This window comes from Aethina tumida, chromosome 1 (genome assembly GCF_024364675.1).
Source record: "Aethina tumida isolate Nest 87 chromosome 1, icAetTumi1.1, whole genome shotgun sequence".
Lineage (NCBI taxonomy): Eukaryota > Metazoa > Arthropoda > Insecta > Coleoptera > Nitidulidae > Aethina > Aethina tumida.
The window spans coordinates 43233627-43259752 of record NC_065435.1 but is presented as its reverse complement, the minus strand read 5'-3'; the positions used below and the strand labels follow the sequence as shown (position 1 = coordinate 43259752).

Below are 26126 nucleotides of genomic sequence, written 5' to 3'. Positions count from 1 at the left end.
TTGACAGATTACTTTGACCATTGCCGATGCAATGTCTGTATATAGTGAAGTAGTTGGTCAACACTCTAAGGCGATGCTCCTGGTCCAAATCCCCGCTGCGGAGTATCCATCTGTATAGAGTCAAAACTGTTGACTCGCGCAAGAAGTTTTCCGGTGACTGACGTACGTCACTTTTCTCCACGTGCGATTTATAAAGGCGCTGTTCACGTAGCAATAGATCTATTGTCCTAATTCCAGTACTACCTGAGTTGGAAATTAATGGTTTCTTGAAAGCCGAGAACGGAGCCTCGTCAGAAGAGTGGTCACAGTACTTATTAAATATCAATTTTGGTCCAAGCACCGTTGTCAATGGAGCAATAGGTTGGGCAGGCGTTTTTGTGCTGCACTCACCATCCTTACCAGGACTGATCTGATTGAAACTGGTCCTGAATGGGTTAACGAGACGTTCATACAGACTCATGACTCTGAATGACTGTGATCAACTTCCACCAGACTGAACTGCTAACTAAAATCAAATTGTATCCTAGCAACATATAATTTAACATATTGGTTCATTTGTTTTAAATAACTGAATAGTTTGCAAACAAATTCGGGTATTGAGGACTAGATGTAATACATTTTAAATTTTATGGTCCATATTTTTTCTATAATCTTTTTCACTACATCACCATTTGACTTTTACGTTAGCCAAACCATTTGTTCCACCCTAAACCATTTCAGTTACCTCAATTTTCTCTCCACCATTCGCAGTTATTCATTTCAGCATGTGTCTAACCCCATAGCCCATATATTCCGACTAACACTGTGTTGTTTTTGGTGGCAGGCAAGTTCCGCAAGGAATTCCGCCGGGCGTTCGACACTTGCTGCCAGAGGCGTGGCGCCAAACGTCGCACGGACGACTTCCATTGCAGCACTTTCTGCAGCCAAAAACAGCCGAACATAGCGCGCGGTGATTCCGCCCTGCAGTCGACACGGTCCGGTACCAGAACGGAATTCGGCGTGCAGCGCCTCAACACTTACACCGCCGGCTATCTCAACAGGAAGGCGACCAGAAACACTGTGGTCCAGGCTGAAATTTAAGCGTTTTCAGTAGCTCGGATGACGAAGATGCTTTTTAATTTGTTTGAAATGAAGATTTCGCTCATTGTACTTTCAATTGGCACAACTTCATCTAGTTCTACTCCGTGTCCCTCTGTCCAAGATTAGAGCTGAAATAAAAGGCACTAATTCATAAATTTGTAGTGTAAAATCATGCATACCACAAAATCTGTCATTCTTTGTTGCTACTAATTATTTCTAAACGTTTTCTTGATTAGTTCTTTGTCCAGCTCTATCTCCAATCATTCAGATGTGTAAAACTATGAATTGAAATAATTTGTTCAGAACGTGCTTACAGGGGAAATGATTTTTAAAGAATCAGGTATACGTATCCACGTGGATTTATTTTACCAAGCATGATTGATATGTTGGTAAGTGACATACGAAATTCACCTGTCTAAATAATAATTGCAATCTAAGTAAAATGTGCTTAAGAGGCGGAAACCATTTCTAGCATCTACCGGGAATGTCTATTTTTGCGAGTATTTTATTCTTATCCAGTTGCGCTATAAACATTTATGTAAGCCATAATGGTTGTATCATTATTTTTTACGGTTGGGGAGGAATAAATTTGAACGAAGTAATATCAAGAAGAAGATTTAGGATATCGATAAAAAACAATGGGTAATATATGATATATATATGATAAAATTTGAAGGTGAATCATGTCCGAAGACCATAAATTTATCTATGCATAATTAATAATCTGAACATCTTATTTCAGTCACAAAAACATGGATCTGAGATACACGTGATGGAAAAGCGCAAATTATTCACTTAGTTGAATTGCTTGTGTTGGTTGCCACGTGTCATCTCGCAGATTGTCTTTGTAAATATGTATAAAAACTCTCTCTCATATTCTTCTGACCCATTTCACATCCCCAATTCTTGTACATACTTGCGACAATCATTCATAATGTGTAAGACCGTTGATGTATGGTGTAAAAATTTTAAGAAATGTTACTATTAACAAATTCTAGTTAGACTCCTCTGTAAGACTGAATTTTATTTTGCCCCAGGTATTTTTCTATTATTATTATTATTGTTTTGTAAATATTTAAACGACATTTCACTCAAAGAACATGTAGTATTTGTAACTGTAACCAACAATGTAATCAATCCTGCAGTCTATTAAGTAATTGATGGTGTCCAATGTTTTGTGTTTCATCACCACATTAATGTAAGTGTTTGTTTAAATAAGAATTCTATAAATGAAATCAATGAAAATAATTCGTCAGTAGTGATTTCTTCTTGAAAATGTAAATGAAGGGGAATATTAACGCTAAATAAATGTTTCTGTGTTAAATATAACAATTTTCTTCACATAGTATAATCACATGGATCGATCATTTCAACAATGTGTATTGCTGTAAACAATAAATGTTTCCTAAATAAAACTATAATGTTATTGATGGTTTTATTTGCCATGATTATATTAAGTACTTCAGTAGAACCGACATTATTATAATATTATTATCATTTGTTATTTCTGTTTTCCTTTTCCAGGCAAATTCAGAAAAGAGTTTCACTCGTCGTTCGCCAAGTGCAGCACTCAAGATCACTCCGAATTTAACGGCACAAGAAACAGCACTTACATCTACAGATACACCACAAATCAAAGTTGCAGATCGAGAACCGAAATAATTCCCTTGAGCAGTGTACATTACAAGTCGAAGAATTATTAAATCAAAAGGTCATGTAAATGTTGATGGATGTTAATGGATGATTATTTCAAAAGTTTGGACCAATTCTAACAAATAAAATTAAATCACAACATATTTGGCTCATACTGTGTAAAAATATTTTGGAGATTCAATAGAAACGTCTTTAGAACAACCTATTTTTCTAATTACAAATGCAGAAATCTAATAGTTCCTACAACTTGTTTTTCCTTCTTGAAAGATATATAAGAGATATAATAAAGGATATTCAAAATTGTAAATTAAGCGTACTTATGTAGATAGTATTGATGTATATTTATGTAAAATGCACTGATATATTAAAATTTTTCCTTTTCAAAGTGTTTGGCTAGAATGTAAGTCAATTATCATGATGAATAAGAAAATCTACTAATTATTTGTATACAGAGATGGACAAAGTACTCAATAGAAGCACTTCAATCTGTAACTATTCAATACACACAAGTACTTTCCATACATCAATTGTAAAATTTTAGTATCAGTACTAGAAGTAGATAAAAAGTATTTGAAATATACAAATAGTACTTGGAGTTGTATTATCATTTAAACACGACTCTTGCAAAAGTGCTTTTAGATGAAGTAGTGACCAGCTCTGCTACTATATCACAATGTTGGTCTCAATTAAGTACTGTACAAACTTTCATGTTAGACTTAATTATTATTTGATTAAAGTAAGGCACAACTTAATTATAAGTGACAAAGGACTGTGTAGAAAAAGAAGAGAGGAAAATATCATATTTTTAAGGTTTTGTTGGATATGTGGACGGCAATGGTGATTTGTATAACTGTGCAATAAAAATATTTGATGAAACAATACATATATTATTTGACATGCCCTTGAACACAAATTACATACAATAAATTTGGAAGAACAAATGGGATCAAATTGAAACGACATCATATTAATAAAATTTAGTTTTTATTAAATAACAATTATAATATGTAGTTAAATAATACAAAAGCGTTACATATAAATTAAGTTCTTATAAAGCTGACCTTTTACACTGGCGAATATAAAAGATAAGCTAAATAACAATGGTAATCACACGTTTTCATCATCATCCTATATTCATTTTCATTAATATCAAAAGAAAATTGTATGAAGCGTTGTTAAGTGAATTAGTAAACTAAATAAAATAAAAATAAATGGTCCCTTTTAAACCAATTTACAAATCTATATAAATCAAAATCGAACAATTTAAAAATGTATCCATTAAATAAAACAGAATCTTCGATTTTGTAATATGGCAACTAATTACAAAAAAAAAATTATTCATAAAATCACACATATCTAAATAAAACCAAACCAATTTGGTATAATACTCGAAAAAAAATAAACTGGTGTGATTCATACAACTAATCGTGATTTACACAAATCGGCGTTGTCGAATGGGAACTGGCGATTTCCCATTCGACAAACGTACCCTCAATAAATTACTTTAATTTTTACAAAAATATGAACAATTTGAATCTGCATACAATAAAAGTTACAACGTAATGTCAGTCATTTGTAAATTGTGGAATAATAAGTTAAATGTTCAGGCAATTTATAACCTGAACGGCTCCCTGTGTTCGATGCTGGTTTTTCGCTTAGCACCCATCCTGGGAGTTTCACCGGCTGCCGTAGACTTCTTCAACAACCTAGAAACTGCAGTTGGTTGATCTAATGGTACGGGTGTGTTGGAGCCTGAAGGTGTTCTTGTCCTAAACATTAAACATGTTTAAACATCCGACATAATTGTTAATTTTAGTTCGATTGCTATTGCTGTAAGTGGACGTCAAGATAAGCCTGGTATTTAAACAGCAAGGCGCATTTACAAAGGCAAATTGCAACTGCTAGCACGGCCTATGTTGATTTTCTCCGGAAAATCAACATTCACCTGCCACTAATGAGATTATTGTTTTCTATATGTACAAATAATTAGCATTGATCCCACTTACGGCAATACAACGAATTAAACACACTACAACTCTTCACATCTAAGCTAATTAATACGGTTAAAGTTTACGGTTAATTTACCTAGACGCCGTCCTTAAATTGGGAGCATTTGGAATTGTCACTTGTCGGATTTTGCCAGCACTCCTAAAGTTAAAAACACACATACATGCCAGTTAGTTAGGTTACAAAATTAGAGTTTAGCATAATTACTATGGTACTCATACATTTCATAGATAAATTAATAAAAATATAATACAGCCACAAAAGTTGTCCACTGTTACTTGCAGTGGCATTCAATTTGAATTAGGAAGGCTTCAACAATTAGTAAATTATAGTTTTGTGTAGGTTTTAATACAATTCGACAATTTTCCATATAGAAAGAAACCTTCCCAACCTGTCATATGAGGCTAGAAAGCAAAACCGTTGCAAAAGAACGAAATTAACAACCACATAGAATCATACACAAATTCTGATCAACATCTACAGAAAAACAAATCGGAGAGTGAAACATGCAAAGTCCATTAAGAACAAATATGTGCTGCTAAACAGAACGTGCTAAGTAACTTCCCACTTTACCTAGAAATAGGTATTTTCGACTTGCTAGAGCGCGAAGCTGTTGACTTTGTTCTGTTAGTAGAAAAACACACAAAATGTTAGTAATAATTCGACAACACTTAAAACACACTAATAAATCTACAATTGTTAGTAAAACTTCAACTACGACTTTTGTGTGTAAATTTATTAATTTTTTGCACTTTGTTTGTTGATACTAGGTACGTATTAGACCACTTTAAAACAACATGCTATAACGAGGAAATTTATTAACCATGCATCTGGAAAGGATTTGATTCTTTGGGATTCAACAAAGAGGTCAACAAACAAAGTTTAGAATGCACTGAAATATAATTTATTTTGTTGTACACACAAATAGTAGACCACACACACTTGTCACATGCAGAAAACAATAGTTTTACCCAGATGAAAAGCTTATAGAACATGAGCTTGACGTAGAAGGTGATTCGGGGTCAGTGTCCCCGCTAGTTCCCTTGTACACAGGTATGCGAGACCTTTTATCAACATTTACCAATTAATAACTGTCTCTAAAATTTCGTAGAAAATGGGTTTGCCAAAAATTTTGTCAATCTTATATAGTTCGGTCAATAATATTTACAGATTTGTCAGTGGTTAGGCAAAAAACTACCACGTTTAAGTTTTTGGGTTAAATTTTGTTTATTTAACCGTACCCAATAGTAAACTGAAATTGAAAATACCTAATGATCTGGACAACAACCGTCTTCGTGTTTCAGTCTGAAAGGTACGTGTTTTTTCCTGCAAATTTTATTCAAATAATCGATAAGATTTTTATTTAGTTCAATTATTTGTTGAATTAGTACTATGTTTCTTGTCCAGTGTTGTTGGATATTATTTTTTGTGTAACTTGTTTTGTGGCACACCCTTTTTCATGCACTTTTCCAATCTACAAATCTACAACTACTTTTGGTTTTGATAAAACTGCCTTAGAGAATATTAATGGAGCAGTGGTCACTCTAAATATTTTAAACCGTTGACGAGAATCAAGAACGCAAAAATAGATAGAATGACCTAATTGAGGTTACTGTAATTTCAACTGTATTTTGTGTGAACCAGGAAAACCTGTGTATTCAAAAAACCATATGAATTACCACCACCAGAAGAATGAAAGATGATGATCATGAATGAAGTTATTTACCTGGTGCCAGTATTCGTCAGCCCCGTTAATGTCGGTATGCTTGATGCTCTGGGTATGCACGATGATCTACCGGGTCATTTAAGAAACGTGCGGAAAATTAGTAACATTAAAGTTGGATGGGCGCATTACTAAGGTTATTTAACAAATGAGAAATGTGAGATCTATAGAGAGAAGATGGACTAAAAAGCATTTCTCCTTTGTTGATTCATTATCAACTGTAGATTAATACTACTACATTCTTTGTGTTGTTGATTAGATTTGGTTTGGTTTTAATGTCCTAATCCATTCAGTACCGATTAATGTGTGTCTACGTCACGAAACTCACCTGGTAGCAGGACTGGCCGGAGAAATCAACCCTGAGGGTGTCCTGGAGCCGGCGCTACCGTTCAACGTTTTTCTCGCAGACGATACCGTGGAGCCTGTGCGTCCTGAGGTAGGTGTTCTTCTTGGAATTCTGCTTGGTGTCGCATCATCTAGCAAAAAACCGGATGTTAAGTCCAAGTCGCTTCTCCCTCTCAACCGGTCATTACCTGTGCTGTCGAGTGAAAGGTTGGAACCGTGCCTGGATGGGGGTTTACTTCCTGGTCGACTGCCTGTCCTGGAGGCGGGCCTGGAATTATTCTTGGAGCCGCCCGGTGTCAGCTGCGACCTATTGTAAGAAGGTCTCCTTGGCGTACGGAAGGCGCCGCTTTCGTTATCGGACAACGAATCCGGTGTGCCTGCTGATAATGAAGACTTGTGCGTTCTGTTCAAGCTACCCATTGGCACGGATCTCTGTGAACGTTCTCTGACCTAGGGGTTTTTGTCATTATTAGTTAAATTGTTGCTTCGACATGTTTTAAAATATTAGTTGGGTGCTAGGATTCGTGAAGCTTCAATTTGTGTTGATGCTCCACGAATGTACTACAAAACTGGAAACCTTCTTATTGTGGCACATAAAACTAAGTGAAAGTGCTAACACTAATTTGTGAATAAATTCTTTCCAAATAAAGGACAAACGTTTGTAACAATTTTGGATTTTTGACTTTGAGCCATGGTTACAAACGATTGTGGCCCTATCATTTATAAAAAATATAGGTCCATGTGTACTATTTGCTTTAAAGTGTTAGTTGCCATAGACGTATGTAAGAAGGTTTCTTTTGCAGATTAAACAAAAACAATCTATAAGCAGAAAACATCTTCTGGTCTCAAATACTTACCAAAATTGTCCTTACCTGATCCGGAGACGTTAATACGATCTTCAATAAAAATGTATGATAATTTTACGACATGTTTTTTTAATGAATTGGGTAATTTACTAATTTTACAGTTGAAAATAAAGGTAAAAAATAAATAACTAATGAAAATTTCGACTAGACTTGATTTGGTTCTTACCTTAGGGATACCTACCAAAGGAACTTGGGACAGATACAATAATTTGTGATGATCTTTCTCCGGACCAATAACAGCAACTGCATAAAATCAATCAAAAGTCCACCATTAAAATACCCAAATATTAACAATATTATTTGTGTATCGAAATGGTGCATCATTCATACTTGAAAGTTCGAAAGATAAATCAAAAAACTATGTATTAAAAGTGTAACTTAACATTTCAAGAGTTACAATTTAATACAAAGTTTAATGTATGGAACGATAATGATTTTGATGAATTTGCAGTAAAATCTGAAGAAGGAAAACACTCATGCTCATGCAAAGAAAACACTTGTATGTACAATTGTCTGGTGATGTTGTCAAACAAAAAAAAAAATACTTAACTAAGACTGTTATTTACACAAAAAACAAACAATAACTTATTTACACAGCGAGTGGATTGGTCTGCGTTTGTTGGACAACAAAATCAGTGTAATTGTACACAACAATCTGGCCACTAGTCAAGAAAAACATCACTCCAAAACACAATAAAAACCCCACACCGAGTGTGTATAAAGACGGACATAATACAGACACGTCATAACACTGTTCTCGATGAATTAGTGGACAACATCTTTGCAGTTCATCGAATCCAGGTTTTGAACAGGTCTGTCTTGAGGTATATCTGCGTGTGTGTATATATTACCAAATAGCAGGAGCTGGGGTTAACGTGACCAGTGTGAATCGTTGGAACAGCATTCGAACCGATGTGCAAGGGATACGCATTGCCACTTTCTCCTCTACTCCTTATTTGGTTTATTATCTTTTCCAGGTGCTCCATATGTTCATCGGCTGAACGTTTTCAATAAAAAACATGCGGAAAAAATTTGTTTAGGATATTCACAGAATGGTGTGTGTGTATGTGTTGTGTGTAAGAAATATGAGTAATCCTTGCTAACTGTGTAATATTTGTAAGAAAATGAAATGTAAGGAAACAAGATATCAAATTAAATACATTGGATGTTTTTAAATCCTTTAGAAATATTAAATACTCTTTTATATATATAGAACCTTGATCAATGAAATTAAGCACTGAACTAAGTAACTTTCTAAATAATTTTGCAAGCCGCAATAATAATAATGTGCAAATAAAAAGAAAGCCAAAAAATAAATGTGCTTGTGTTGAAAGCCAAAAGGGTGTGAGACTGTGTTTGGCGAATGATATGAGAACTCATGTACTACATACGGGGGATATTTTTAATAATAATTAACAGGTAGCCGCATAAAATGTAACCAAAAACATAAGTCGACAAATTATTCCTATATCTGGTTCTCCTGAGGTTAGTTTTAAAACGGTGGTCACTTACCTTTGGTGCCTGCGCATTACAAATAGATAAGACAAGTGCAAAAACATGCAGGTATACTTACTAGTGCATGGTCAAACTATAAATAGTACAACAAGCAGTTTCTACCATACGGGAACAATGCAGTCAAGTCAACTTCTTTTCAACAAGACAGACAGAGAAAAAATATACACAACACTAACCCAAAACATTCAGTTTTCGCTATGCTAAGTTGCCAATTGCCAAAGTTATGTTGAATTGTTTGTATATGTTTTTCTTTGCCATCGACATTACACCATTACAGTTAGGTTATTGAGCATGAATAGAAAACCATAATAACATAAATTGGGGGATCTTTAGCCTGCATTTATCTACGACACAGACGCAACTTCATGCAGGAGTTTCCGGATGTTATTATGGTTTGTGTCTAGACAGTGCTCGGTATATTTCGGGGGAGCTGCGTGCGCAGTCGATTAAGTAGTACCTTGGTGATCGGTCCCTGGGGAGTGCGCAGTGACGATTGCGAGGAACCGGAAGTGGGACTCGAGGCGACCGGCTTCGATTTGAAAGCAGTCATGGTCTGTGACACGCCGTCCGCGAGTATGAATTGCTCGCGGAGCTCTATGTTGGTGCGTCCCTTGGCTGTGAGTGTGAATGGGATTGTTGATTTCGGTGCGGGACGGGAACGGGACACGGTCGGGTAATCGAGAAGATTTCGAGAGAAAGAGGAAAAACAAACAAAACAAAATAAGCAAAATGTACTAATAAAAATACTATGCATGTCCACGGAGGAGTCGCAACGATGGAAACTACTACCATCCTTGTTGTTCTCCGCGTTTTCTTATAGTATTTTTGTTAAATTAATTTTGACACTTAGTTCTTAATTTAAAACTATGAAATAATTACTAATGAATAAAAACGATTATAGTGTCCCACAAGTCAGTACTGTATTATTTATAATGACGAATTCAATTCCAATTAACAAAAATACTATAGTGTAATAATAAATAAAACTACAAAAAACGTGAAAAATTAACTATACAACATAATCAGTAAAAACGTCACCACAAGGAAACAAAATTAGTCTGAACTGTGTTAATGTCATCACATGCACAAATAAATCGTTCATTTAATTTTATGTTACTGTGAAAATAATAATAAAAACAATAATCGACAAAAATCGGTGTAACACAGTCTGCAGACTTCAAACACAAAAACAAAACAAAACATGTTGTACCCCCGAGCGGGATTATTCACAGACTGATGTTTCACCAAATGTTTTGCGCATCTTACGGGAAAAATTAAAATTCGATAAACTAATTGCAAGTGCGGAACTGAAAAACCATCGTGCATAAATCTTACCGAGCGGACACCATGGCTCGTGCTGTTCCGGTATGTCGGGATGAGGTAACGGTAAAACTAAAGTGACTGCGTGTGCGCATTTCGTGTGTTAAATGATTACGTGAACAGCGGTGCAAAACAACGTACACATAGCCGCACATTGATTTAAACAAATATAAGGTAGAAACGAAAATAAGAACGGCAATAAAATAATTGCAAATAATTCGTATAATAAAACATAAAATTAAAATCGGGGATATTAGTTTTGTTAGGAAGAATGGAAGAAATTAAAATTCAATTAGTAAATGCGAATCAATAAAGCAATCGAACACGCAAGAAATATATTTTATGGTTGGTATGGTGTTGTTACATCTTCATATCTTTCTTGCATGTCACATATGAATATTACTGTCTTCTAGCAATATTAATAGGCAGACAAATTAAAAATTTCGATGATATCTGTAGTATGATACACATGAGTTATAAACAAGCAAAGCTGTGTGCTTTGACAACTCTCAGGAGACGCAGTTCAGTAGATATTAATACAATGAGTTAATGTTTTAGATGACATCGATCTCGTTTGGATAAGTTGTAGCTGGCATTTTAGTTTGCTTCGTTATTAATCTTTTTTACACCCTGTTAAGTTGTTTAATTATTATTAACCCCCTGTTCTTGTTATTGTTTGTGTGTGGTATTTTTTTTTATTTCTTTAACGGAGCGTAAATATACAGATGTTAATATTGTTATAAGCGGGTTCATCGACGAGTATATTTACACTCTGAGAGATGATTCGATATGTGAATGAAATCTGAAACTTACCTCTGCATGGATCGTTCTTCTGCAAGAACTCATCTAAAGCAACCCAACCTCCGCCTACACGTACCATCACGGTACTTCTCAAAATACGGACAAGGCGAAGTTTTTGACTTTCACCGAACTGAAACAACCAACATCATAAACTGATCCTGAACACATCAATATCAGTACACTTACTCTGTATTTTCCTTCTCCAACTTGCATAACCTTAAACCGTTGTCGACAGGTACACAACATGACCAGCCTCTTGACTTCGTCATGGATCTTTTGGGCGTCGGTGTCGGGTGCCTTTTCTTCCCAATCGGGCCTCAAGGCGGCGATGAACTTCTTCCAGTCGATCAAACCTCGGTTCTCGAAGTCGAACATGTCAGCCACGTGTTTCATTTCCAAACGTGACGTATCGAATTCTACAAAAGACAATGTAAACCGTTTGAACCCAAACTTATTAATATTTGAACTCACTGGTCTTAATGATGCCGTCAATGAAGTCTTCCCTTGGAATAAGCTCGTTGTTATCTTTATCCATCTTCCTGAACAGATCAGTGAGCCTGCTCTTCTTGTAGTTCATGAACTTGAGGAACCTCTTCCTCCAGTCGTCCCATGAGAAGTTATCTGCCTTCTCCTTCTCCTTCAAGTAAGCCAGATGGTCATGGAGCTCGCGTTGACGCTCCCACGACATCATCCACACGTGACGCCATTTGTCGTACAGGAATTTGACTCTTGGTGACCGGAATTCCGGTTCGCTACATCATAATTTTGTATGTTAAATATGAGTCACCATTGAAATGAAAGGAGATATTAAAGATAATAGACCACTAACCCTTCAAGTAAACATGCATGAGTTTTATTCAAACATGTTATACAGTTTGAAGTATAAAAGGTCTGAAGGGTTGTTAAACCTTACCCTAGTTATTTATTTATTTTTTAAACTGAAGATTTAAGATAAGTTAAATACAGAACAAAAATACTTCTACTATTATTAGGCTACAAATGTCATAAATCTATTAATTACTTTTCAAAAATTCTACGTACATATATTAACTACATTTTTAAATTAGTGTTTAGAGTATGTGTGAATGAAGTTTAACAAAAAAGATGTGCGATGTTAGTTATTTTGAAGTAACCATCCCCTATTTAGTAACTATGGAAAAAAATGTACCTTCCAGTAGGAGGGAACCTGGGCCCAATGTGGGGCAATGATGGGTCTGGGCTAAGTTCACGGCCTGGACTTGCACGACTGTGAAAAACAAATAATAGCCACATGCAGCACTCCGAGATATATAAACTACAGTAAATGAAACCAACTAAAAATCTAAATAGTAACGATATTTCTAAAAATGGAGGAAAAAAAATATACGAGTAATAAACTTTCGTTAATATTAAGATTTCTAGTTTAAATAAGTAACAATAAACTCCACCAGTTGTTAAAACACTGGAATTCTTAACAATTAAATGCAGATTAATTGTATATCAAGATACATACAACATTCAGAGCATTCGTAAAATCAGTTCATAACAAATTATAAATAATCTGCTTAGGTTGTTAAAACACATTCAACATTGATGAAAGATGAGTTTGTAAATTAGTAACAAACGTAAATGAAAAAATGAGCTAACCTTCCTCTTTGAGACAACAAATCTCTGGAACCTTTGAAGCTAAAATGATAAAACATAACATAAGCATAAGCTGAAACAAAGTCATCAGGGACAAAACAATTTCTTTATCTAAAAGTTTTATAATTGTACTTCTATCTAGGTGTGCAAAATGTGTAAAGAATACAGAGTTAGTAGAAAATCATAAAATTATTTACTTATTACCTTAGATCAACTCAATACATCAAGTACTGATGTTTAATTATTTTCTGTTGTCTAAAGTTAATGAGCTGATTTAAGGAAGATATATGTAGTGAAACTTTTAGATTGAAAAGAAAATTGGTGCTTGAGGATGGGAAGACATACCTTTGTTTTCTGCCAAGAGAGCCATAAGTGTCAGGAGATTGTTCGCGAATATCGTGCTGGGATCCACGACTAAGAGAATAGAGGGTGAAAAGACAAACACAAATATAAGTGACATGCCAAACACAAAGTGCAATGAACACAAAAATGAATAGTGTAATGTGTGTTTTAAGAATATAAATTCAATATAGCAATCACTAGTGCATCAACTTTTTCTATGAAATACAATCTATTATATTATCAAGCAAAAAACACACATGCAAAAAGGAAATACTTACATGGATCCTTTGCCCTTTCCAAACTTCTTGGGATCTTTAGGACCCTGAGCAGCTTTAACCTGTTTAGCTTTGCAAATCTTGTCGACCTCCGACTGGCGTTTTTGTGTATTTTCCATGAACTCCTTGTGGTGTTCGATGAGTTCTTCTGTAGCTGGGATGTTATCAGGCAATTCTTCCCTCTTGAGAGCGTTAAGAGTGTTCTCCAGACCCAAGAGCCATTTGATAAGTTCCTCTAGATTCTCATCCAAGTCACGCAGTGATTGCATATGTTGAGACAGTTTCTGGTGTCTGGCCAAAGCCCATTGGGATACTTCTTCCCATCTGGTTTGAATGACCTTGATCCAGTTTTTGATGGTGTTAATACTGTCTGGATGTGCCTTTGCCAATATTTGATGGGCCAAGTTCAATGTTTGGTCTTTGTCGACTTCCTTCTCACTGAGTTGTGCTCTGAATTCATCCAATACTCTCAGTTGCTCGTAAGCAGTGGCTTCGTCTTCCGGTGTATTGCCTACGAACCTAAGCTTATGTTCAGCTTCGGTAAGCCATTCGAGAATCATATGAACAGATTTGTGTAAACGTTCAGCTTCTCTGAGAGCGTCCTTCAGTTTGTCGGACTTGGCGTATGTAAGGGATGTGACACTTTCCCACAATTCGGAAAGTTCAATAATTTGAGCTTTAATGTGACTAGCATCGCTACTATTGGCCTTACGTTCCAATTCCTGTCCAGTTCTAGTTACAGATTCCATTTGTTCGTTACGTCTTTCAAGTTCACCTTCAAATACTCGGTGAAGATCAACAAGATGGTTCACTGTGTCCAAATCACCATGGACGGGAGTATCAGCAGATAAATCTTTTTGAGCCTTCTTCAGCCACTGCATAAGAGCCGCAATAGCGTCCTTGAACTGACCTGAGTACAATAAGGCTTCTTCCAGTTTTCTTTGTCTGTCAACGCTCTTATTGCACACCGCAGTCCATTTGTTTTTCAGTTCTGTCAGCATGTTTTTGATGGTTGGCTCATCCGTCTTTGGTGCCTTATCCTTGAGTTGTTTACCTGTTTTCATTACGTTATCGTAAGTACCTTGTTTAGCGGAAATGGCTCTCTGGAATTCCTGGTGTTTGGCCAGCCTGCTCTTAATCTTTTCTGGATCATTTCCGACAGTGTCGTTGACTAGATCATCCAGACTTTGTTCAGTATCGTCTAACCAGTTCATCAGACCAGACCAAGCATCATGGAATTCCTTGGCCTCCTTGTAACCAAGATCTAAGGCTCTTGTCCTTTCTGCAGTCTTGGAGGCAACGCGTTCCCATCTGTGTTGAACACTAATCAACAGATTTTTGATTAGAATTACATCTTGTTTTTGACTGAAGTATTTAAGGTGTGTTCCCTTCTTGTCCAAGTTCAACATGATCTCACGATGGGCGTTAACGTCCTTTTGGAAGACCTTGTGTTCTTCGATTTGGTGTTGAATGGAATCCAAAACTCTGGAAACGGGTTTGAGATTTGTAAGGACTTTCTCGGCGTTGGTAAGCCATTCCACAAATTCTTGAAGAGCTTCGTGGAACTCAGTGGCTTCTTTAAGAGCAATTTCCAATTTGATTTTCTTGTCATTGGCCCTTGCAGTCACTGAATCCCAGCGTTGTTTCAATGTGCGCAAATTGTGCTGCAAGTTTGATGCAGTATTTGGACTCTTCTTCAGATATTCTTGTCCCTGGGCTAAAACTGTTTCAACTTTGGGCCTGGTGTCTTCAATTTCATTGTACACTTCCATGAACCTCTCGAGTTGTTCGGAAGCGGTCTCAGGGAGGCCACCAACAGGTTTACTGGAGGCAATAATGCTGTCAACATCACCCAGCCAAGCCAGAAGGTCTTGAATTTCGGCGTTGAATCTCTGGGCGTCGTTAAGAGCATCTTCCAGCTCTCTCTGCCTATCGGCAGCTTTTTGCATGAGAGCTCTCCATTGAGTGTTAAGTGTGTTGAGTTTGTCCTGAGTGGCATGAGCCTCATCTAAAACATTGTAAGTAAAGTTAAATAGACAAATAAATTAATAACAATATTATTTACCTTCGCCGCTTTCGATAATCTGTCTACCAGCGTCATTAAGAGTGTCCACGCTGGTTTGATGGGCTTGGATGTCGTTGATCAACACTTTGAGCTTAGCAAGTTCGACTTCCAGCATTTGTGGATCGCCAACAATTGGTTTTAGCTCGTCCAATGTTCTGTCGGTCTTCTTGATCCAAACCAACAGTTCATTAAGAGCATGTTGGAATTGTCCAAGACGCAGGAGGGCATTTTCAAGTTGTCTTTGCCGTTCAACAATGCCGCGCAACAAATTATCCCATCGTCTGTTGACCGCTGCCAATGGTTCCTTAATTGCCGATGCTTGATCAGCCGTTGTTCTTTCAGTTAGTTCTTGAGCTTGCCTGTACGGAAAATGTGAATTAAAACAAGAAGAGGATTTCATAAAACAAATAAACAAGCAATGCTAACATTCCATAGTTGTTTGGTACCACAAACAAAAACCTTTAAAGCGCTGTTGAAAAAGCAAAATGAAATCAATTCAATTGTTTGCTTTTTTCTGCATCGTGCAAAATATTTATTTAAATAAACGTCGCAAGCAAATCTCAAATAGGCTGAAATAGCAATGAAAGCAGGGATGTTTTTGGATAAGGTTGGTGGACAAAACTGTTTATTGACAAAGTGTGAGGTATAAGCAAAAAGTATATGTCATACATACTAAATGCTTTAACCAACCAATCAAATTCTCTCGACGTAATTGAATTCATATATTAAATAATAAACACTATTTTATTTAATCCAGAAAAGAGAATTTGATTGAACACATTTTTTCATGCTGAATAACATATATTGGAAACAACAAATGACTGCATGCTGACGTATTGGTGGCGTTAAACACAAAATAGCAATGCAAATATTTATAAACTATTCTTGCCTTATAAGACTCCTGTACTCCGGGGGAAATGATAGAAAATAAAATAAAATTGGTTAGTAATTGCCATAATACTATTCACAGTATAAAGCACATATATAAGATTTTGAAATAAATATACTACTACATTTAATAAAAGAAAGAAAAACCAATGGCAAAAAAACTATTCTGGATAATAATAAATGAAAATCCCATTATAAATTTATTACTAAAATCATGTTCGTACCTATTTAGAGCTTCTACTTTAACCATCTGTGGATCAACCTCCGATTTAAATCTGCTCAGTTGATCAATTTGCTTCTTAACTTGGTCAATGTCTGAACCAAGAGGACCCATCTTTTCGAATTTATTTTCTGCTTTCTCCAAGAATGCCAACAGGTTCTGGAAAATATCATAGATGACTTTGAGACAACACAAAATAATTAGTTACAATAAGATTACCTGGAGTGTTTCATGGAATTCCATTGCTTTCTCCATGGCATCAATCAGATTCTCTTCGCGCTTGGCATATAAGGCAGTAATGTTGTCCCAAGCATTATCCAGGTCTTCAATGTGCTTCTTAACTTCCGGTTTGTCGGGTTCTCCGCACAACTGCATCAATTTCTTGCCGCTGCTTCGTACTTTGTCTACATCAGGTTTGGTCTGGTCAATTTCGTGTCTGATTTCTTGCAGTGCCACTTGTTGTTGTTGAATCTTCTTGGGCTCAACTGCTGGTGGTTCTTGGCTGATCAACGAGTCTTCGAGATCCTTCAGCGTGGCCATAATGGCATGCAACTCGGTCCAGAATTTCTGAGCCGCCTCCAAGGCATCGTTAAGAGATTTACCACGGTCTCCGGTGGCTTTTTGTACATCATCCCACAAGTTCTTCAGTTTGTCGAGTTTGCGTTTGATGTCCTTAATGGCAGGATCGGCGCGGTTGCCAGCCTTGTTGATGATATCATCGGCGGCACGTTTCACAGCAGCGTACGCTTGCTTTCGTTTGTCCAAGTCGCCAACGATAGCATCATTGTCATCGATTTGATCCCTGATTTTAGGAACGTGAGCGGATATTGGCTCCAAGTTGTTGACTTGATCAGCTGTGTTACTCAACGCACGAAGCATACCTTCAAGTTTATCGGAGAACTGAGAGCTATCCTGCAGGGCTTTTTCTAAGGCTTCCTGTCTTTCACGAAGTTCAAGTTTCAATGCAGAATACCTGGCGTTATCGCTGTCCAGTAATTCTTGTACTTTAACACCGTCATCGTCGTTGCACAGACGGATAAGAGCTTCACCAGTTTTGTTAAGCTTGTCTACTAGTGGTTTATGTTCATTGATGGACTGAATAAACATTTCGTTGCGGTCTTGTTGCTGAGCAATCAAGTCCGGTCTCAAACTGGGCATGGAGAGCATTGCGACTTGTTCTTCCATATCAGATAACCAATTAACCAAGCCGTTGTGGGTATCATGGAAATGATCAGCGAATTGTAACGCTTGTTCTAATATTCCCAATCTGTCGGAGCTTAAACCAGATACAGAGTCCATCGTTTCCCGCAAATCTTCCATTTTTTCTCTGATAAGTGAGGTGTCATCACTTGGAGGACTTTCCCTAAGCACTTTCTTGGCAGTGGCTAAAACATCGCGAACGCGACCTCTTTGACTAGAAATATCATCATTAAGTGCTTTATGTTCTTTAAGTTGGACACGAATAAGATCCGGTTCAGCTGATGGTTTATCGGCATCTCTAATTTGACTTTCAACTTCTCTGAACCAGTCCAGTAGTTCATCAATATCAGCAGTAACCTCAAGAGCACGTTGTTTTCCAAGAGTGATTCTTTCAGCACGTCTCTGAATTTGTTCGGCAATAGCATCAAACCGCCTATTGTCTCTCGAGACCAATCCTTCAATAGTTGCAGCACCTTCACCTGGACTGACTTGGCACAATTTTGGACCAACGATGTTAATGGTTTCCAAAACAGGTCTCAGTTCTTGCAATTCGATTTCAAGTTTAGCGATATCGGATTCCTTTGGATCACCAGATTGCAAAATAGATTCTGCTCCTTGCATCCAATCAACAAGATGGTTATGATTTTCATGGAATTTCTGTACTAACGGCAACATTGTTTGGGCTTGTTTCAAAAGATCAGCGCCACGTCCTGTGAGTTCATTGTATCTTCTTTGTAGAGAGTCGAGTTTATCTTTAAGCTGAAGCGCTTCATCTGAGGAGATGTGACGCATAAGATCTACACCAGCGTCAACTGTTCCATCGACATCCCCTTGGCGGTTAGCAATTTCTTCTGTAAGATCAGTTAGATGGTCCATTTGTTCCAAAAGTTTGTCTTTGTGGACAGCGAGGACGTTGTATCTATTTAATTTGTCGTGCATCTGATCCATCCAAGCGGCAAGATCTTGGTAAGTCAGTACAAGATGTCTAAGTCCTTGTCTTGAAGCAGCAAGAATTTCACCAATGTGTTCACTGGCTTCAACAAGAGCTCCATATCTGTCAGTCACTTCTTGCAGGTTGTCGGCAAGTATTACACCCTCATCTTCACCAACTAATCCCATAAGATTAGAGGCGATATCAGCTAGTTCGCTAAAGTCAGGCTTCTTATCCAAAATCTCATTGTGTAATTGGTCATGTTCACGAATTCTTCTCTGAATCTTTTCTTCGTCTGTTGGGATAATTTCCATATCTTTGACGGTCTTCTCTGTGCGATCCAGCCATTCTTGTAATGGAATCAATTTGTCTTGGAATTGCTTAGCAACACGCATAGCCTGTTCTAGATCCAATGTACGTTGTTGAGCACCTTGAGTGAGAGCATCAAAACGTCCCATCAGGTCCTTGAGTTGTTTTTCAATAGCCTTGCGCTCAGATGGTTCAGCTTCTTTAGCTATATCGTTGCCCATACCGAATAGAGACGACATTGAGCCTTGACGGTCCAAAAGCATTTTCTTCAAGAACTTCTGCTCTTGAAGTTGTGCTTTAACCACCTTGTAGTCGGAGGATGGTGGTTTTTGATTTGCCACTAGTTCTTCGGTGTCGGTCAACCATTTGGCCAGACCATCCAAAGCTTCTTGGAACTTGCCTGATTGTAATAGGGCAATGTCCAATTTTCTTTCGCGGTCATTGATTCTTTGTTTGAGGTCGTTCCATTGGTCATTCATTTTTTCTAAATCTTTCTCAAGGGCTGCTGTGTTAACTCCATGACCAGCAGATTGGACTAAGCCTTGACCAAGCCTGTTGCAAGCATCGATTTCCTTAGCCAGAGGTTCGATGGTCTTTGCTCTGAATTTTTTAAAGTCTTGTTGTTGCGTACGAATGTTGTCCACGTCTGAAGCCACTGGTTTCATCTTGCGGACTTGATTGTCTGCTTCACGGAGATCTTCCAAAGCATTGGAGTGATTTTGATAGAAGTCCTCCAATTTTTTGAGGGTATTTTCAAGATCTCTTTCGCGATTTTGTGCACGGTCATCCAACTTGGACAGTTGTTTCTTGAGTGTTTCGACTTGTTGCCGGGTTTGTTGAGTGTCAGGCGCGAAACCACTGTCAACTAATCGCTCACCATCGTTTATTGCGTCGTTAACAGCATCAGATGCCTTGCCGATTTTCTTGATAAATCTATCAACCTCATCAATTTGATCGCGTACGGTCTTAACATCGCGACCTGGTGGCTTCATGTTGTCAAGTTCTGTTTCAAGTCCAGATAAATCTGTAGTGAGACCCTTGACTTTGTCGTTAAATTGGGTGACTGCTGTAGCGGCAGATTGTAATTGAGAGCATCTGTCGTCTAGTTTACCTTGGAGTTCATCAATACGATCTCCCAAACCGTCAACTTCATCTTTGAGATGAGTTGCATCAATTCCGTTGTCAGCGGCCTCATGGACTAAGTCATCAGCTTGTTGTCTTACTGCTTGTAATGGTTTCTTCAGTTTAGCAGCTTCATCTCTAAGAGCCTTGATTCTGTCTAACAATTTTGGATCTTTGGCAGCTCCACCAAGGGCATCATGCGAAGCAAGTTTGTCCTCACAACGTTCCAGTCCGTGCTGAAGATCTCTCATATTTTCGTTGAAGTCAGCTAATTTTCTGGATTGATCTTCTAAAGCTTGAGTGCGCTCCAAAAGATCATTGTTCAATTTATCCCACCTTTCTTTAAGATCTTGTAATTCGTCCTTCACGTATTCCTTATCGATGTCGCAAGCAGATACGAATGAGTCTCCCAAAGTACGAGTATTCTCGTATTCTCCAGATTTCTTCCAAACCTCATTTCTAAAGTTTTGCAGTTCCTTAAGTTGTTTCTCAATATGTTTGCGTTGGAAGGATGATGGTTTAAGTGTATCCAATTTGTCTTCAGCCTGTCTTAACCAAGGTAAGAAAGCTTCAAGTACATTGTAATATTTGCGGCAATGTTCTTTACATGTTTGTAACCTGGTGTGTCTTTCAACGGCTTCCTTACGAAGTTTCTCCCATTGTTGGTTGATCTTGTCGATGTCACGTTGTAGAGATCTGACATCGGATTTGTGATTCTTCGCAAGTATATCGCGTCCTTTGTTAAGAAGCATAATAACTTCATGCTCCCTAGAAAGTACGTCTCTGTAGACAGGCTCATGCTGATTGACCTGTTGTTCCAGAACATCGCGATTGGCGGATACCAGCAGTTTTTCTGTGAGTGATCCAAGTTGGTCGGTGAGCCATCCTAATGTCTTGGCGCAAGAGGCTTCAAATTGTCTTCCATCGCGTAACGAACCTTCAAGTTCTGCCTTCTTGTGTTCTAATTTCTTTTCAAGTGCATTGTATTGACGTCTAACTTGATTAAGCTTATCTCTGATATCTCCATGGGATGCAGGGTCGCTCAACACTTCACACAAACTAGCACCCTTGCTTTCCAAATCGGCAAGAAGCGGTCTTTGACCTTCCAATTGCCTCTCCAGGTTTTCAACCTTGCGCAATTGTTCTTCGGGATCTTTGTCGGCTGGTAAATCATCCAATTCGTCAGAAATACCTTGAAGACCATCGCGGAGGCGGCTCAGTTGAGCATCAAATTCTCTGCTAGTGTCAGCGGCGGCACCCAAGGAGTCAGCACGTTCCTCCAGTTTGCTTAATAAATCAGCCCACCTTTGTTGGATGTTAGCAAGCTTGTTATTGATCTTTTGATGGTCAGGTGAGCCATTATCCAGATAAGACAAAACGGAGTCACCGACATTGATGAGATGTTGAAGTTGTGGTTGCTGAGTTCTAAATTCTTCGCGGAGTACTTGCACCTGTTGCACCTGGGATTGGACCATACGTGGATCACTGGAAATTGGTCCCAAAACGGTCAACATACGATCTTTAGCTGACAACCAGGAGGACAAGGAGTCATGGGTTTCGTGGAATTTGTTCATATCTTCCATGAATTTGATTCTGTTCTTTAGATGATCACTCAAACTCTTCCAGTGAGATACCACATCCTCCATTTCATCGTTAAGGTTATCTGCACCGATGGCACCTGGTTTACGCCTAAGTAAGTCTTTTACCTGGCTCTTAGTGGAGTCCAAAAGAGACTGTTTTTCATACATTTCTTCGAGAACTTGCTTGATTTGTTTGTTGAGTTTGTCAGCTTCGTCTTTAGTGGCTGGTACGACATCTTTGGGCAGTTGCCTTTGAACCTTGTCCAAGAATGCACTGAGTGTTCTGAGATTATCCAGGTATTTCTTGACTTCATCCCTGATTGAGTCAATTTCGGAATGGCGGTCGTTGATCTTGACACCTAATAAGCTGTAGCGATTGCTAATTTCAGACAGTTGTTGCTGAACAGGAGACATTTCTTCCAAATGGAATCCATCTTGGCTGCTTCTTCGGGACGAAAATCCGCTTGAGCCACCAGTGGACAATGGACTTAAGCCCTTGGTAGGGGATGGTGAACGACCATCTTGAGATGGACGGCGATCTAAAAGAAAATAATGTTTAGGTTAATAGCTTAAAGTCTTTATTTTATGTATTTTAGTTCAAAAAGCAAGATAACTTACTTGATGATGGGCGTTTAATTGGACTAAACGCTCCTCGTCTCCTAGATGGAGAATCTGGTCTATCACTTCGTACTAGATTATCGTAGGCATTTCCGATATCGTGGATTTTATCTATGGTAGGGGCATAGTCTCTGTAATCCTTAGAGATTGGTTTCAGTTCTTCGGCTTGCTTCTTCAGTGTGTCTAAGTCGACAGCGACAATATCCAAACGAGCAACTTTATTTTCCATTTTAGATAACCAATCCAGAACTTGTTCTCTTAACAATTCATACGCGTTCATTTGTTCTGATCTCAATTTGGATAATTTAGCTTTCTCATCCAGAATATTGTTAAGTTCTCTCCATTGATTCTCCATGGACTTGACCCTTTCTCTTACATTGGCAGTATCAGTAACATCCCGCTGACTAAGGAGATCTTTTCCTAGACGAACGGCGTCTTCGAATAATTGTTGTTTGCTGTCCCTGTGGGCCGCGATTGTGTTCATACGGCTGGCATATTCCTCAATGGACAGTTTAGAGAAGTCACGTGAATCGATCATCTCTATGATGCCATTGTACCAATTCTCGAATTCGGAAGCTTGGTTATTAAAGGATGTCAAATTGTGATTGGTTTCTTCCAAGAAAACACCACGTTTCTGGGTACGGTCGAACAGTTTTTCGAATCTGGATTTGACGTCATTAAGTTTGGATTCGATTTGTTTGGAGACTCTGGGGTTACTGGAGGAGCTGATCAGTTCACTTGCAGACAAGTAGACCGAGTCGATAGAGGAAATATGCGTATCAATGTCTGATTGGAAGACACGGTGTTCACGGAGTTGTTCGTCTAAACGTTCCTTTATCAAGGATGCGGGTCGCTGCATGTTCTTGAATGCATTCTCTGCGGAGTTCAACCAATCAATAAGACTGTCAAGAGCATCTTGTACGCCTTGAGACTGTACAAGAGCTGTGTCCAATTCCTGACATCTGTTGCTAAGGGCATCGCTGAGTTGTCTGTATTTGTTCTTCAGATCAATTACTGGTTGTTCGAGACGAGACATTTCTGAAGGCGACAGTTGTCCTTCCAATGATTTTAACAGGCAGTTGGTGGCCTAATTATAATTTAAAAATTAGTTCCAATATACATAAATAAATTTATTTAATACTTACGTCTTCAGCATTGTCGATGAGTCTTCCGTTAGCTACAAATTCATTATTGAGAGTTTTGGCTCTGTTTAATTGGTCCTCAACAGTTTTCGGATCACCAGCAATTTGTTCATTGAGCAGTTTGTGGGCTCTTGGTTCAGCATCTCTGAGCCATTGCTTGGCTTTGTCGAGAGCATCGGAGTACTCCCGTTGCATGCTTCCAACTCCAGAGAGACGGTCGGACAAGTTATTGGCACGACGAAGGAGGTCATTGTACTGTTTAGTTACTAGAGAAACGTCTTGTCTTACTGGTGAATCTTGAGAAGACAAAGGCTCGATGTTGTGCAAGCGCAGGTTGGCACGAGTGTTATTAAGAATAGTTAGATATTCCTGAAAACGTTAACGATGTAATATTTCGTTGAAAGTTAGGAAAAAATTAAACTTACTTTGCCCTTGTCGACAAGTTTTTGAGCAGACATGGTGATGAACCTAAGATCGGCTTGATGAGCGATGACATCGCCAACGAATTCTTTGACGCCATCAGCGCTGGAATCCAATCTTTGAAGGTCGCTAAGGGCCCGTTCTTTGTCTTCCAGAGTTCTGCGGGCTCTGCCCAACCATTCAGAAAAGATTTTCAGTTCGTCCCTCAATTTCGACAGTTCATCGTTAGCTGCCAATAATTTGGTGAGCAGTTTTTCAGTACGGTCCACTGCGCTTTCGTAGCGAGTTTTCAGGTTGCGCGAGCTCTTTTCCAAGGCGGAAACGTCGCTCTTGGATAAGATGTCGCCGGCTTTCAGCACCAATTGTCTGACTTGTTCACCGCAATGGGCGACTGGACTAGCATGTTGATCTAAATCGTCCCTGATCTGTTTCATGGTATTGATTTGATTCCTGAGCTCTTCTTCGACTTCGTGTATTACATCCTGGTTGGCAATGCGATTTTCCACGTCGGAAATCCATTCCAAAAGTTTAGCCAAAGTTTCGTCGCACAAACGGAACTTTTCTTCGACGGCTTGCTGCAAATTGCAAGAGTTTGATTATGTGCATGCAACGAACGAACAACTTGAAACATACGGACACTGACAACAGAACATACAAGCAATAAAAGAGTCACAGATGTTATGACCTGTTTAGTTTAATTAAAAATGATGTAACAAAAACGAATAGATGTATTAATTATGTTTCACATTTTAATATCCTATCAGACTTGATATACATATCAAAATCAATAATAATTTTAGGTTGTGTTGTCAAATGTTCGTAGACATATTTAGCATAAGCTAAAGGACCCTAAACCTAAACTTTCATGCATTCAAAGCACACACAATGATCATCGTCAACTGTTGTGTTAGTAAATAAAAACATTTTGATAATGTTACCTATATCAAATAGAAAAAAACCTGTAAACAAACTGATTTAAGGCGAAAACAATACAAACAAAATATCAGAAAAAACATTTGATTAATTGGTAATTTATAAATATTTTGTTGTAAAAAATTATAAGGTAGATCAATCACTTCAACAAAATATTTAAACACAACTCAAATAAAATCTTAAGTCTAAAGTTCTTGTTAATTTTACACCGTTATAAATTATGTATTAATAATCATTAATTTGAATTAATTGTTACAATATAACTAACTACCTATTTAATTAATTAATTAATTCCGTCAGGTTTCAAATTAATTAAAAAGTTGTAATTAAAAAAAAATCGATGGACTAACCGATTAGGTGGTTTAAAACTTTGAAACTCCATTATCAAACAATTTTTCTGAGACGTGTGAACGACAATGAAAATCTGACAAGCAGGGCAATGTGGTTAAGTGATATCAAGCTCTTCAAACTTCATCTCATCAGTCACGAAAACTTTTACTTTGCTGGCATGATAATGGAGTGGAAATTTTCCACTACCCACATTAGGTTTTTTATTTAAATGAAATGGAATCTCATAATTTTATTAAACAAGCACATACAATAACAAGCTAGCTGCATTTTTGATTAGCCTTCTTTTATCGCTCGCAATTTGGAATTATTGTATAAATGCAAAGTGAATGACATGCAAGATGTGATCATTCCCTGTTTTGTTGACTGAAACTGTGCGGAAATCCTAATCAAAGCTTAAGTTTCAGTTAACAAATCAGCGGAATATAATGCAAGCGACCAAAGATGGTGGACGATAAGGGGGGGTTCGTGCATGTCTGGCCCGTCATAATGCCTTTGTCGATGCACATTTTGTTCATCTCCGCCAAACAAATATGAAAAACTGTCCGGGCGAAGCTGCAAAAAATCACGGTCATAAGTGTCAGTTTATGAATATGTCGGCATGTAAGATGAGTTTTATTAGTCATTTATTAATTTTATTATTGATTATTACTTTATGTGAGAACAATGAAACTATCCATTTTAAAATTTGTCGAAAAAAACTGTCATAAGCACTCACAGGTACTGTCACTAAAGTGGAAATAACGTGTGTGCCAATCTTTGTTATACTTGTCTGTATGTATTCGGAAAAAACAATTTCA

The 26126-nt window shown here is 37.7% G+C and overlaps 2 protein-coding genes across 13 annotated transcripts in view; one reads left to right on the top strand and one right to left on the bottom strand.

The window, feature by feature from the left end:
- LOC109604489 (orexin receptor type 2-like) overlaps window positions 1-3606 on the top strand; it is a 121088-nt gene extending 117482 nt beyond the window's left edge. The window contains exon 7 of the mRNA XM_049961819.1: window positions 2605-3606. Coding sequence (XP_049817776.1) covers window positions 2605-2783 — 179 coding nt within the window. The 3' untranslated portion in view covers window positions 2784-3606. The remainder of the gene's footprint in view (window positions 1-2604) is intronic.
- Window positions 3607-3698: 92 nt separating this feature from the next.
- Window positions 3699-26126, bottom strand: part of LOC109604573 (microtubule-actin cross-linking factor 1) — a 166803-nt gene continuing 144375 nt past the window's right edge. For 4 of the 12 annotated variants that reach the window (XM_049961785.1, XM_049961788.1, XM_049961758.1 and 1 more), the window contains 21 exons: window positions 24051-24620; window positions 23629-23994; window positions 22484-23570; window positions 16943-22404; window positions 16728-16882; window positions 15616-15974; window positions 13554-15558; window positions 13279-13347; window positions 12937-12975; window positions 12479-12556; window positions 11782-12062; window positions 11497-11726; window positions 11323-11440; window positions 9647-9804; window positions 6997-7258; window positions 6792-6939; window positions 6467-6532; window positions 5712-5804; window positions 5314-5364; window positions 4819-4881; window positions 3699-4502 (listed from right to left, as the gene is read on the bottom strand). In XM_049961785.1, the coding sequence (XP_049817742.1) occupies window positions 4346-4502; window positions 4819-4881; window positions 5314-5364; window positions 5712-5804; window positions 6467-6532; window positions 6792-6939; window positions 6997-7258; window positions 9647-9804; window positions 11323-11440; window positions 11497-11726; window positions 11782-12062; window positions 12479-12556; window positions 12937-12975; window positions 13279-13347; window positions 13554-15558; window positions 15616-15974; window positions 16728-16882; window positions 16943-22404; window positions 22484-23570; window positions 23629-23994; window positions 24051-24620 (11817 nt within the window). In that variant the 3' untranslated portion in view covers window positions 3699-4345. Of the gene's footprint in view, window positions 4503-4818; window positions 4882-5313; window positions 5365-5711; window positions 5805-6466; window positions 6533-6791; window positions 6940-6996; window positions 7259-8525; window positions 8672-9646; window positions 9805-11322; window positions 11441-11496; window positions 11727-11781; window positions 12063-12478; window positions 12557-12936; window positions 12976-13278; window positions 13348-13553; window positions 15559-15615; window positions 15975-16504; window positions 16517-16727; window positions 16883-16942; window positions 22405-22483; window positions 23571-23628; window positions 23995-24050; window positions 24621-26126 lie in introns of all 12 variants that reach the window. The other 8 variants (XM_049961749.1, XM_049961753.1, XM_049961764.1 and 5 more) reach the window with 8 other exon arrangements.